General features: G+C 36.1%; 1 protein-coding gene across 20 annotated transcripts in view; it reads left to right on the top strand.

Annotated features, from left to right (window-relative positions):
* Nucleotides 1-10,460, top strand: part of nfasca (neurofascin homolog (chicken) a) — a 307,192-nt gene extending 296,732 nt beyond the window's left edge. For 11 of the 20 annotated variants that reach the window (XM_060910012.1, XM_060910013.1, XM_060910018.1 and 8 more), the window contains 4 exons: nucleotides 402-551; nucleotides 2,043-2,174; nucleotides 2,324-2,393; nucleotides 5,967-10,460. In XM_060910012.1, coding sequence (XP_060765995.1) covers nucleotides 402-551; nucleotides 2,043-2,174; nucleotides 2,324-2,393; nucleotides 5,967-6,195 — 581 coding nt within the window. In that variant the 3' untranslated portion in view covers nucleotides 6,196-10,460. Of the gene's footprint in view, nucleotides 1-401; nucleotides 552-2,042; nucleotides 2,175-2,323; nucleotides 2,394-2,545; nucleotides 5,727-5,966 lie in introns of those variants that run through there. The other 9 variants (XM_060910028.1, XM_060910024.1, XM_060910023.1 and 6 more) reach the window with 6 other exon arrangements.
* The last annotated feature ends 4,073 nt before the right edge of the window (nucleotides 10,461-14,533 follow it).

Below are 14,533 nucleotides of genomic sequence, written 5' to 3'. Positions count from 1 at the left end.
GTTCTCTTGATGCCTAATATATCCCACCCCTTGACAGATGCCATTGTAATGAGATGTTATTCACTTCACCTGTCAGTGGTCTTAATGTTATGGTTGATCAGTGTATATGGATATAGATACCTCTGAATTCAATTTGTTACCATGCTGTACTGTGCCATACTGTCTAGGGTGACATTTCTATTAGGCTGTGACTTCTTTAGACACTTTTGAAATTCCTCAAATGATCAGTCTTAAAAGTTACGTAATTGACACACAGTATGAGTACTGACTTTCATCTTCTAGTCTCAATACATCCACAGCACCTTCCATCTCATGGAAGTAAAGGCTGCTTCCAGTCATGGCTTTTGGCAGGTTGTTGTGTCCTGGATTCACAGACAATTTGTCTTGTATCTCCTCCTAAGGTAATGGGTCTATGAAAAGTGTGCTGTTAAAACATGAACCCCCCATTAAGCTGGCTGGATTGATAGCTGGAGCTAAATACCGGCTCCGTGTGTATTCCCACGAACAGCCCAGCATCACCAGCGAGTATGTCAGCTTCGAAACCAGCGGAGGTGAGGGCTGGCCATATAAAGGATGCAATGCTGGGTTTAGTTGTTTCGTTCAATGTCTGGTGAAGAAATATTTGGATATTATGAACAGCTGATTTCTAAAATTGATTTCATTTTGTACGATTGGTGATTCTAGTTGCAACAGGCTGTAGTTTATCAAAAAGTCAAGTATAATGGGGTTTATTATCATTCATCTTATCACAGACATAGTCTATAATATAAGGAATGAAATCTAATTATCCCAGAATCCCTTTCTTGTAGCAGAAAAATTGCTCTACCTATTGTAGCCATTAGTAAAACATATCCACTGAGAGTTGTGTGAATAGTAATAGGTGACTAAAGCCTGTAGCAACTGTAATATTTTGCACAACGACATTATCCTGGTACACTTAAATGTTCTTAACTGTACAGTTACTGCCATCCAAAAGTAATAATCACACTCATTGCACAATTGAAAATGTTCTACTGTGAAATCATAAAGTAAGTTTAAGTAAGTTATAAAGGTCACTTTTAAAGTTTCATAGATAAATGAATCATTCAGTTAGGCCTCTTTTGCTTTTGTAAATACCACCAGGTTTTATTGATTATGGTGGTTTTTAGTGCGGTACTGAAAATCAAAATGTGCATAGTAGTTTTTAAGATGATCCTGTCATCCTGAAATGCTTGTGTGCCTTGGGTGTGGTCAACCAAATGAAATCCTCAAGGTCATCTCTTGTAATAACATGCAGAATATGATATCGATCCTCAGTTTCTCTCTGAGACTTGTTTTCCCTAAGGCTTGGACTGGTTTATGACATGAGTGTATCTGGTTCAGAGTAGCTTTATAGGCCTTTCTTAGCATAATATGCCACAAGCACAAAAACACATGCAGGGACAGTCAAGATTAAATTTAAGATTACAAAGCACAAACACAAAAGCTAACATTGCTTGCAAAACACAAAAGCTAATGTTGTTTATAGCGCTAAGAAGCATGGCCCCATATTACAGGCAAACAGGATGCAGTAATTTGAATGGGGTAGTAGTAGAATGCATCAAGGAAGTGTTCTCTTTGGTTAGTGTGTCTGTGTGTGTGTGTGTCTATGTGTGTTTTCTTCAGAACTCTGGAGAGAATGTGGTTTCTGGGCTAATTTTGCTATCACAGATCAGGGTTTGATAATGCAGATCCAAATTCAGTCTTCTTATTGCTAATCTGTTTTTGATAAAGAGTAGTTCTCAGTGAAGCCTCTGCCTACAGAAAGATTAAGAGATTAATTAAAGACTCAGGTTTGGTTTTGTGGTCATAAATCTTAGGAAAATAATTTAGGTTCATTCAGCATCAATAAATTTAGCCTCATATTATTCTTATGGTTCAATGTCAGAAACCTCAGTTTCCTTTCTTTCTCTTGCACAATCTGTCTTTTATGTGCTCTCCAAATCCCTCCTCAATTTGTGTGTGTGTGTGTGTGTGTGTGTGTGTGTGTGTGTGTGTGTGTGTGTGTGTGTGTTATCTGACAGCCTATAGTACAGACCAAGTCGACATTGCCACACAGGGTTGGTTCATTGGTCTCATGTGTGCCCTTGCACTTCTCATTCTCATCCTGCTCATTGTTTGCTTTATCAAGAGGAGCCGAGGAGGGAAATATCCAGGTAACATACAGAATGCCATGCAGTATACAATATATTTCACTGTGTTTCACTACAATGTAATTCAGTAGATCTGGTACATAAAAGATTTGGATTCATTGAACTGAAATTTATTTGCTAATTCTGAGCTCATTCCCCTTCACTGACCTCAGTGAGAGATAAAAAGGACCTGCCTTTGGACCATGTGGACCACAAAGACCAGGATGGATCATTTGATTACCAGTAAGTGTGTGTCCTGCTTTAACAGTAGCTTCATATAATCACAATTAAGTTTCCAGTTTGATCTCTATTCTGCTTTATGATTATATGGATATTATGTTGTGCATGTATGTGTACTTTACCTGATGGTGAGTGCCTTTTTCTGCCTGTTTCAGGTTAGCTTGGAAAACGTAGAGACACGAGGGGGACATTACTTTCTATATTCTAATCAAAACTAATAAATAATAATTAACTTTGCAAACATATCTAATTTAAAGATTGGTAACACATTTTAACATTAATTAATTAAACAAACTTTAACCCAGTGTTTTACACTAACCACAATACTGTTAGATCATATTCATAAAAAAAAAAAAAAAGGTTTCATTAGGTAAGCTCAAGCTTTGCTGAGAGAGGTACTTGGGTAATGACCCTGGAGTGGTTCACCAGTGTATCAGTGCTGTTATTATAGAAGGGAACCATATTGCATTGCTGATGTCAGCTCTAAAAAGTCTGACCTGGACCTTAAAACCAAACAATAAGTTCCTTTTGTCATTATATAACATATAGCATAGTGTGTGACCACACAGATGGTGTATGCATTGTTTAGAAGCTAACAGGACTTTGCAGTGTGGCACTAATCATATCTATGGCTTTATTCTAAGCAGTAGTCATGAGAGAAAATCATTAGCAATATGGGCAGGAATGTTTTCCAATGCCTTTATGAAATAACCTAGACCATAATATTTTTATAACTGCATGAATAGGCACTGTATGTTATGCAGAAACTATGATAAAGGTGGTTTACTTCTGTGGAACGTCACAAAGCAAGTCATAAACATGAGGTAACTGGTGCACTAAAAAGGAAAAAGTGCAGCCAATTATGAGTTTTATCACCTTTTTAGAATTCATCTTAATATAATCACTATATATTACATATTTTATGATGAGTGGCTCAGTATTTTGCAAGAAATTAATAGTTCTGGTACTAACACCTCTGTCCCTCTCAAATTAAATCCTTGTCCCCCCCAATCAACAAACATTGTTAAGGAACGAAGACAGGTATTTGTTTTCCACACAGCATCCCTCTGAGCCTGAGCATGTCAGCTATTGGTTGTTTCTGGACAGCTAGATGGGAGGTGCTACAGCTGATATCAGATCCATGGTCTAGTTCTTCAAGGGTGTCAAACACTTGTTAAACATATCTTTAATTCAATGCAATTATAGTCAGTGATAGAGTTCTTAGAGTCTAGTACAAATTACAGTAACAGCAACATTGAATAATGGTGAATCAAAACAGGTAATCAGGTGCAGAAGCACTTTCCATAAAAGACAGTTTACTGTAAGTGAGTGATTACTTTCTTGTTTGAAGACAGTACTTTTAAAAAGCCTGTGACACAGAGCTCAATTTGATTTACTGCAGTATCAGTGAAGGCAAATGTGCCTTTCCATTTGTCAGGGTTTGAGACCCTTGAGGTACTGTTCTTGTATCTGGCAAGACAGCTAACAACTTGAAACAGACCGGTTTTCCTGCATGTGGTTGAACGATGGCACTGCTCTAATCTGGCCTGCAGCAAAATTAATTCAAAGCTATGGATTATGCATGGTAAAATATTCACTTTTCCAGGTTCTGTGAAAGTGTGACCACTATCTTGAGTTTTAGAAGGCATATTTTACTGTTATTTTGTTATAGTATTTTTATATTCACGAGAGTATATAGCAGAAGAAACAACATCTGTGTAGCTTTTAGCTTGAACAAACTGTTAGGGAAACAAAGGTAACAGAAAATAAAATGCTGGATAGATGTATATGTTCAGCTATTAGTACATTTTCGGTCCCTTTGCAGTGGCTTCTTCTAACTATTTTCTTTCTAACTGTCATTTTTCCCTCTTGGTCCATGAAGGTCTCTTGAAAGAAAAAGGTATGAAAGTAAAGGAAACAGCTGCTTTAGACTTACTACTTCCCAGTTTATACATTGACTGCCTTGAGTTTTTGGTTTTAATCAATTACCATGTTGGTCAGTACAACCCATCATAGACAGTATTGGAGTGAGTTATTTAAGAAATGTGAATTTCACTGAGATTCTTTACTATAATTCTTTGTTAGACCTCTGGTTTGACCCTATGCATCAACTAAATAATTTTTTTTAAACATTGTAAAATATAGTAAGATTGTATTTCACGTTTTTCACCTCAGAGGTTTTCAATCTCTGGCTATTAGTTAACCCTGACATGCCTGAATAATCTCAGTGTTCATTTTCAGTCTTCAAGCACATAATCCATTAATGCATTATTAACATAGAGGATATCATTTAAGGTTTATGATTTTTTTTCCCATTAAGTCATATACAGTAAGATATTTCTCTTGGAACCTCATTACGGTATCGCTCATAACTGGTGGTTAATCGATTAAAACAAAAACTCTAGATAACCAGTTTCAGGTTGGTCTGTATCTCATTTTGATAGAGGCTAGACGATTGTGGTATACCTACGAAACCAATATGGTTTAAATCTAGTTTAAATTAAGGAATTAATAAATTCACTTTAATATTGTTCCCAATGTTTTTCCACTGATCCTATAATCACAGTATCACTGATATTGGTGTGGGTCTGAAACTGATGAGTTGTTAGAGCAAGGAACCATGTCTTCTAGCCTTATCATAATTTTCATAAGCAAAAGTTACAATATATGGTATATTGAGGCAATGCTTATTGCTTATGTGAAGTTTAAATTAAATTAATGTGTTTTAGTATAGAGGAATTAACAGTATTATTGGTTCTCACAGGGGAAAAAAAACAATCTGACTTGTTTCCTGTAAATAAGTGCATGGCCCAATGATATTCTACAAAATGAGAGCAATCAATTCATTTAAAAATGTATGGTAAAAGCTTGGGTTAACATCAGCATTTTTTAATGTGCATCTTTTTTGGCACCTTGCTGAGGTATTAAACTTCTTGCATGATTAGGCTTTCTCCTCATAAAGAGCACCCACGTGCAGTTAAAAGGACATACATGTCCTAATTATTTACTAAATAATGCCTGAACCATGAAGAATGATTCTGTATAAACCACACAGTTAGTTCATAAATAAAAGATCTACCCCACCTACTTCTCTGACCCATAACCTCCTTTGTTTACTTTGAAAGTCTTTTTTAAATTAATCTTTTGTTTTCATGTTTTAGTTTCGAATTCATTTGCACTATTGTTTTTCTCCTGAACTACAGGTAAAACATAGGGGGTTGCCTCTTTGCTATCTAGTACAGATTCTCCTTTGTGCTTGAAAAAATGTAGAGGTAACAAAGGAGAATGGCAGCTTGAATTACCCCGTTCTGTATACTCTTCACTTGTTGTTCTAGTTGCAGTAAGCATAGGAATGGAACGGTGCAATTCAGTGGATACAATTCAGTTTACAGACTACATACTACTAGCTGCAATTCTGCTTTGTGAGCATAAGAATAGACGGCCTTTGCGGTGTCCGTGCTTCAGTTTACAGTACTTGTCATTCAAACTGAAATTCAGTTTCATGAATATAAGATTTGGAAGAGCTGCAAAGTGGGATGTTAGCATAACCATTTGTCTTTTTTTCTACCCCAACAGCAGCGATGAGGACAACAAGCCTTTGCAGGGAAGTCAGACCTCTCTAGATGGCAATGTCAAGGAAAGTGACGACAGTCTAGTAGACTATGGAGAGGGAGGAGATGGCCAGTTCAATGAGGATGGCTCCTTCATAGGTCAATACACAGTCAGGAAGGATAAGGAGGAGACGGAGGGGAATGAGAGCTCAGAGGCTACATCACCTGTCAATGCCATCTATTCTCTGGCGTAGATTCTTCCAGAATGAACAGAAGGCCAAATGCACACACAGTTAATTCAATATATATAGAGAGAAATCTGGAACCACATATACACACTTAATGTTGAGATGCACAGTCCCTATGAAGAAAGCAGGGGTGAGAAAACAAACCCCTTGTGGAGGGAATTCAGAACTTGGACTTCAGTGTGCCTTTATGGCAATGGGGCACAGGGAAGACAATTGAAACCTGAGACTTTCAAGCATTTTCTGGGGTTTATTTTTTATTTTTCAAAATCCTGAACCCACCTTCACACTTTCTAATATCAGAGAAAAGCAGACACAAGCAGCAGTCCTGTGACATATCAGTAGTGGGCCAAATCAACAAAGGAACATTGGCAAATGCCAAAAATATGATAGATGTATCAATAAAAGATATATGAATGCTGTAATTAGTGCTGGCACAGCTTGCTGTATCATTAAAAAAATCTATGCACTATGCATTTCCATAATTTACTTTTGGTTGAAATTGGGTGGTCAAATTTCTTTTTTTCTTCCATAATGCAAAAAACATTAAGTTAGTGTTAAGCCACTGTTAAGTCATTGAAATGCTATACTTCCTGGCACCCATGCCCTAGCAGTGGGCATGTCTGCTGTAGTTTGATGCCTATTTTTGCAAATATATTTCCATTGGCTGCATCTATAGCATTTCTAATTATCACCGCTGATGTTTATGGAGCCGTAGGCAAGCATCATCATTTATCAAAAAAGCAAACAAAAAAAAAAACAGAGCAAACAAACAAACGAAAAACACATTATTTTGGAGCATGGTCATGTTTGTGCAAGAGACAATAGAGAGGTTAAAAAGAAGTCTATCTCTGTTAGCTCGATAAAACACAATTGTATGAATTTTCTTTTTTTAATAGCTGGCGCTATATATTGGATTATGGGGCTGCTGCTGCTGCTGCTGCTGATGATGATGATGATGATGATTAATCTGACATCCACTATTTTTTCCTAATATTTTGGGCTGTGGTCTTCTTGTTTTAGTAAGTTTGTTATAGGGTGTTTAGGCACAAAATAGATGGATAGATGTGGAAGCAGTAATGCTATATGGTTTGCATAAGAAAACTTAAGTCATTATTGAACATTTTTAACATCAAAACCATGCTTGATATTAGCAACCATTTTAATCTTTTATATCTCCCACATCTTACAGAAACAAACAAAAAATTGGATCCAGACACAGGTCTCATTTTACTATTAAAACATTGCATTGTGAGAGGTTATATGAAAAGATTATTTAAATTGCTTAAACAGGTGACCATACAATTTAGCATGCTTTTTTTTTTTTCAGAATTTGGTTTCAGCACTGCCTAAAAAGCAACTTGAAGTACCACTCACAGTGGTGGGCTTGACCACCTGGCTTCTGCAAATGTAGTATCATAGCACCAATCAAGTTACTTCAGGCAGAGGGCTCAGTGTATGTATAATTAAATATTTATTTGTATTTAATTTTACAATTTATATAGTTAATATATTACTGATTAACTTATTGAACACCCAATTTTAACTGCTTGTCTCATGAGGTCACTGAATAGTTTCTCACCGAATGTAAGGTACAGTAATATGTACTTTAAAAATATACATATTAGACCCATACTGTGTAATAATGGATGGTGGGACAAGGACAGTGGATGTTGCGATTAAATGTACGTTTTAAATGTTAATTGTGCTGGTTTTTTTTTGTATTACTGTTATCGTATTACTGTTCCAATGTGTTGATATATCTCAGTTTCTTATCACTTTTACATGCCACAGAAAAAATATTGTTTGTTTATTTTACTCAGATACAGCTTTGTGCTGTCTTTCATTAATGTAAATACTGATTTACAGATGGGTGGCAAATTAAAGGGAAACCTGGTGGTTCTTTTATGCTGTGGAGGTCATTTTGCTTGCATGATTTGGGTACACTTATTCCCTTAGAAGGAAGCATTATCACAAATCAATACAAAGTTGCTCTGATTGACCGTCTTTATTCAGTTATTAAATATTTCTAACCTGATGGATGTGATATGTTTCAAGGATGAAACCACCCCCATCCACAGTTCACAAGACTGTGACTAAGTTCACTCACTAATTTGATGAGGATGAAAATGATGAAAGCATATGCTGTGGCCTTCACAATCAACAGATCTCAACTCAAATGGACACCTATGGGAATTTTTGGAGTAACAGTCAGACAATGCACTCTACCACCATTCTTAAAATATTACTTGAGTGCATTCACTTATCCACTGGATGAATAGCATTCATTCCTCCAATACAGTTCCAGTATAGTCTACACCTGTGTCCACTGAAGCTGTTCTGGTGATTTGTGGTTGCCAAAGTATGCATGTATGTTTTTGTTTTGTTTTCTTTGTCACCCATCTGTAGATTTTTGACTTCGCATTTAGAAATGGAACAGTAACAGTGTTTTAATTATGGGATCTGGACAGTGCTGATTCCCCCAAGATCCAGCAAGAGCGCCCCCCGCCCCCAGTTTTCATACAAATCTGTCAGAGCAGATCCACATTGTTAATGTATTAGGCCAAATATCATAAAGTCATATATATCATAAACGTGTGTGTCTGTATATTAACTTTATGACAAAAGTAGTTATATATAAAGTCAGCGGAAGACAGGTGTGTCCACATCTAGCTAAGCTAAAGACCAGCTGTAATAAATTGATAGTTGACACTGACTGCAACATTTGTTTATTTTTATTAATCAAATTGCTGGTCAGCTTCCGCAAACGAGTTTGCTTTGAAACTAAGTTATGTCTTTGTTTCTCAATTTATTAGGTCTGTAATGTTATCTATCTTATTTGTGTTGTTAAATACTATGTGAGTTTCAAATATAGCCTATTTTGGACTGAATGCAGTTCAAAATCATACACTTGGATTGGAAATTTTTTTGGATTCAGCTTTTATTCTTACCTCAGTCTTGGTCTCCTGAATGATGTCACCTTGTTTAGCCAATTTTTCTTTTTCTTTTGTGCATATTTGTCCTTTCCATAGCCTGTTAGTTTCACAAATCTATGGACAGGAAATTTGAAAGCTGAAAGGCTTTGCTATTGTAGCATTTTGCCCTATCTCTGGGGTTTACCTTTCTCTTGGTATGCATATGTTACTATGGGAAGCAAGATTTTTGTCCCTTCAATTTTCACACCATCACTATACCTCAATATCACACTTGGGCTTGCTTCTTCATAATATACTCCTCCTGTGACATCCACTTACCTACCCTGTGTTCTAATACTGCCTTTAACACACCCTCATTGACTTTCTGTCATGATTCATGCATCACGAGTGGCCACATGCGGCACTTGTGGTGGGCAGTGGCTCTTTCGGTGGGCAGCAAGCACAATGTAATTAAAAAGATTTCTTTGGCAGTTTATGCACTCTATTTCCTGTAAACCATGTACAACCATATCAGTTTGCTAAATAACAAGAATGCTAACCAGTTGGTATGCTAACTAACTAGCAGAGTAAATTAATGCTAGTGTCAAGTACTGACTCCATAATAAAGCTCTGTTTTGTTGTATGTTTTTTTTATTTTATAGCTATTGTTTACACATAAACTCTGTGTAATTGTTGTAATATTTAATTGCTCTTGTTTATTTTTATGAACAAATGTTTATACACTTGCTTAAACACCCCCACCCCCCCAATCAGGGAATTGCATCATCAGAACTTAATACCTTCTTGGCAGTTCCTCAGACTTCCAAGGGCCAACTAACAGACATCCCTTGAGGAAATGAAACATTGAAATAGACTTCAGCATGGCAGTAGGGATTTGTACAAAATGAAAAATGGCGAGAAAAAGTCGGTTAGGGTATGTTGAATACAGTATTGCTGGACATCATTCAGCTTTCTCCAATACCTTAACTACCAACTATTCTGCCTGTCTTGTTTTTCCTTATCATCAGTGTCACTAAAATGAAGGTGCAGCCTGATGACTTGCATGCATTGATTAAACGAAAGCACATGAATTATGCCGTCATAAACTATTTCCTTTTCCATGGAGTAGAGAGAAGGAACTAGTGGACTGGCCAGGTTTATAACAGTATATTATATTTCAATATTTTTTCCCCTTTTTTTGTACATGTTCAGTTTGTCTGGGCACTGATTTTCTGGAAAAATGCATACTATAGTCAGCATATGCTACTAAATTAAAGAAAAGGTGTGTTTAAATAATGAGTGTCAAAGAACTGAAATCCAATAACACATATCAACATTTAAACAAATACCTTTAATCTTAAATTGATTTTGTCTGAAAAATCTGATTAATCCAAAACATAATCACATTTCATAATTGTTAATTAAGTTATTATTATTATTATTATTATTATTATTATTATTATTATTATTATCAGTAGTAATAATAATAATAATAATTCATTCAGCTATTCTTTCACCTTTGGTAACCTTTTCATCCTGATCAGTTTTGGGGTGGATTCTGAGCCTGTACCAGAAACATTGTACGGGACTTGGGAAGACATCCTGAATCAGACTTCTGTTTTTCACATTATTATTATTATTATTATTATAATTATTAATACTGTCTTCTGAGTCATTTGTCTAGGAACACCACTCCAAATGGTTACTCCTAATTGTAGTAAAAAGAAAAATGATATATGACCATGCGTGATTCACCATGTACGATGAGATGCTGCAAATGAATCTGCTAGAAAAAAATCCTTTCTTTATAGTAAAGCTGTCATTTTCTCTACCTTTTGTGTCTGTGCTAATTTTTAATTTTAAAGTATGATACTAAAAATGAATAATGGCATATCATTCCTTCAAAAATGTACTCTGGCATTTTGGTAAAAAGAAAATGTGTTAAGCACAAACTTCATCACTCTTTTTTTTTTTTCCTCCTGGTTTTTTTTTTTTGTGTGTGTGTGTTTTACATTTTGCAAAGTATCTGGTGTAATATTTGAAAAGTTAAATCACAGCTAAACCTGGTGTCTTATTGGTTTTATAATATATAAATATTTTGCCACATAAAGACTTCTGTGCAGCAGAAAGCTAACATCAGATATATTACAGATATTAGAACGCTACATGCAATGTGCTTCTTAAACTGAAGTTTCCATCGTAACCAGGAACTGGTTTACTAGCATGACATGTAACTAGTAAGTCATGTTTGTGTGGTTGCACAGAAATATGCACTATATGTTCTAATGCATTTTAATTTGTATAGGTTTTTTAGTTGTAATGTAATTTAATATTGTTAAAATTAAACTAAAATTTATTTAATTCAAAATTAGGAATGGAAACAACCTTATAAAACCAAACAGTATTTGATCTTACAGAATAATAAGTTTCTATCTGTGGCTAGTGTATTTTGTAATTGTCTCAGACTTTCCAAAATGGAAGTTTGAAGTAATCTTAAAGTAGGTCTTGCACTGGGGTTCTCAACCTTTTCTGCACTGAGGCCCACCTATTCATACTTGCAATGAGTCCGGGTCCATTAAAAAAGATCCCCAGTTATTTTGGCTCATCTATTCTATTAGAATCTAATAATCTATTGTAAAGTGTATTAATGTGATGCAACATCCCATTTACAGATGGGAGCCCGGGTATTAAATAAATGCAATAAAACCAGTTCTTTTAATTGTAGGTATTGTATTTAAAACTGTATGGATTTGCCAGAAGTCAAATCATGCACCCAGGGCATTCTCAGTCAAAAGGGATTAATGATCCAAAAGTGGAGTCTGGCTGATTAACATGATAAGTTATTGCCATGTTTGTGTACAGCAAACAAGCAAGTTATTAAAACCAAGAAGTACACTCAAATGAAGTGGATACAGGAACCACTCAATGGGATAGATCCTTACATGCTAGTAAAGAAGGATTTTTCCTGTGAAAGAAAAATTTACTAGCTAAATTTGACATTAGTAGAATAAATTTTGATCCTATTGTAGCTGTAAATAAATACAAAGACAATAGTTACGGTGGTGCTTGAAAGTTTGCGAACCCTTTAGGATTTTCTATATTTCTGCATAAATATGACCTAAAACATCATCAGATTTTCACACAAGTCCTAAAAGTAGATAAAGAGAACCCAGTTAAACAAATGAGAAAAAATATTATACTTGATCATTTATTTATTGAGGAAAATGATCCAATATTACATATCTGTGAGTGGCAAAAGTATGTGAACCTTTGCTTTCAGTATCTGGTGTGACTCCCTTGTGCAGCAATAACTGCAACTAAACGTTTCCGGTAACTGTTGATCAGTCCTGCACACCGGCTTGGAGGAATTTTAGCCCATTCCTCCATACAGAACAGCTTCAACTCTGGGATGTTGGTGGGTTTCCTCACATGAATCACTCGCTTCAGGTCCTTCCACAACATTTCGATTGGATTAAGGTTAGGACTTTGACTTGGCCATTCCAAAACATTAACTTTATTCTTCTTTAACCATTCTTTGGTAGAACAACTTGTGTGCTTAGGGTCGTTGTCTTGCTGCATGACCCATCTTCTCTTGAGATTCAGTTCATGGACAGATGTCCTGACATTTTCCTTTAGAATTCGCTGGCAGAATTCATTGTTCCATCAATGATGGCAAGTTTTTATGAATGAAGCATGGTTTTTATGCTGGAATGCAGTGTTTTCCTTTCTCCAAACATAACGCTTCTCATTTAAACCAAAAATTTCTATTTTGGTCTCATCCGTCCACAAAAAATTTTTCCAATAGCCTTCTGGCTTGTCAATGTGATCTTTAGCAAACTGCAGATGAGCAGCAATGTTCTTTTTGGAGAGCAGTGGCTTTCTCCTTGCAACCCTGCCATGCATACCATTGTTGTTCAGCATTCTCCTGATGGTGAACTCATGAACATTAACATTAGCCAATGTGAGAGAGGCCTTCAGTTGCTTAGAAGTTACCCTGGGGTCCTTTGTGACCTCACCGACTATTACACGCCTTGCTCTTGGAGTGATCTTTGTTGGTCGACCACTCCTGGGGAGGGTAATAATGGTCTTGAATTTCCTCCATATGTACACAATCTGTCTGACTGTAGATTGGTGGAGTCCAAACTCTTTAGAGATGGTTTTGTAACCTTTTCCAGCCTGATGAGCATCAACAACGCTTTTTCTGAGGTCCTCAGAAATCTCCTTTGTTCGTGCCATGATACACTTCCACAAACATGTGTTGTGAAGATCAGACTTTGGTAGATCCCTGTTCTTTAAATAAAACAGGGTGCCCACTCACACCTGATTGTCATCCCATTGATTGAAAACACCTGACTAATTTCACCTTCAAATTAACTGCTAATCCTAGAGGTTCACATACTTTTGCCACTCACAGATATGTAATATTGGATCATTTTCCTCAATAAATAAATGACCAAGTATCATATTTTTGTCGCATTTGTTTAACTGGGTTCTCTTTATCTACTTTTCGGACTTGTGTGAAAATCCAATGATGTTTTAGGTCATATTTATGCCGAAATATAGAAAATTCTAAAGGGTTCACAAACTTTCAAGCACCACTGTATGCATACTATTAATACATTTAATATGATAATTAACAGAAAATCAATAGAGTTTAAGGGTTTTTTTAAGATATGTGTATATTTTTAGTCTTTTGTATTTGTAATTATTTGTATCTGTACATGCATGACCCCACCAGCTCTGCTGATCAACTTAGTGTTTAAATAAAGTTATTCAGTATGAGTTGGAAAATTATCCATCCATTGAGTTTCCCGACATCTCAAACTACCTGGTGCTGCAGACATTGTTCTACATAGACAAACAGATGAAAACCTGGAAGGTCATGGAGGTGTACAACTTTTTATATGCGGATGGGTTAAAGATCTGGGGATCAGGACACTACAAGATAAATTGTGTATAGTATTCCCGGGTAAGGAGGAATTTCTGGGCTTTTGGTCTGCATCTTTGAGATGTTTGCTAGGACGCTACAAGTTGTAATATTGGGTGTAAACAAACCACAGCCGCTCAATTCTCAATCCTCCCTGCTCTTCCAGCAGGCATCATAGAGCCATATAATTTACCCACAAACCTATTTATTTATCCTTGCTCTCTCTCTCTGGGTTTGTGTGTGTGTGAGAGACAAAAATAAAGGCTTCTTAATTTACCCACAAATGTATTTATTCTACTTGAAAAGTGTACGGCAAACCAGCTACTGAATTTGGGACACTACGGCATCCTGAACTATTTAGTATTTGGCTTTAAACTTGGAAAAAAAAAATTGCAGCCCACTAATGGGCCACGGCCCAGTGGTTGAGAAACACTGGTCTTGCAGATTTCAGTACTTTACAGTTTTGCTGGCTAGTTTTGCTAGCTAGCTATCCCAAAATGGCTCT

Source organism: Neoarius graeffei, chromosome 26 (assembly GCF_027579695.1).
Source record: "Neoarius graeffei isolate fNeoGra1 chromosome 26, fNeoGra1.pri, whole genome shotgun sequence".
NCBI classification, from domain to species: domain Eukaryota; kingdom Metazoa; phylum Chordata; class Actinopteri; order Siluriformes; family Ariidae; genus Neoarius; species Neoarius graeffei.
The sequence above is the reverse complement of the archived record's forward strand: the minus strand, read 5'-3'. Positions and strand labels throughout refer to the sequence as shown.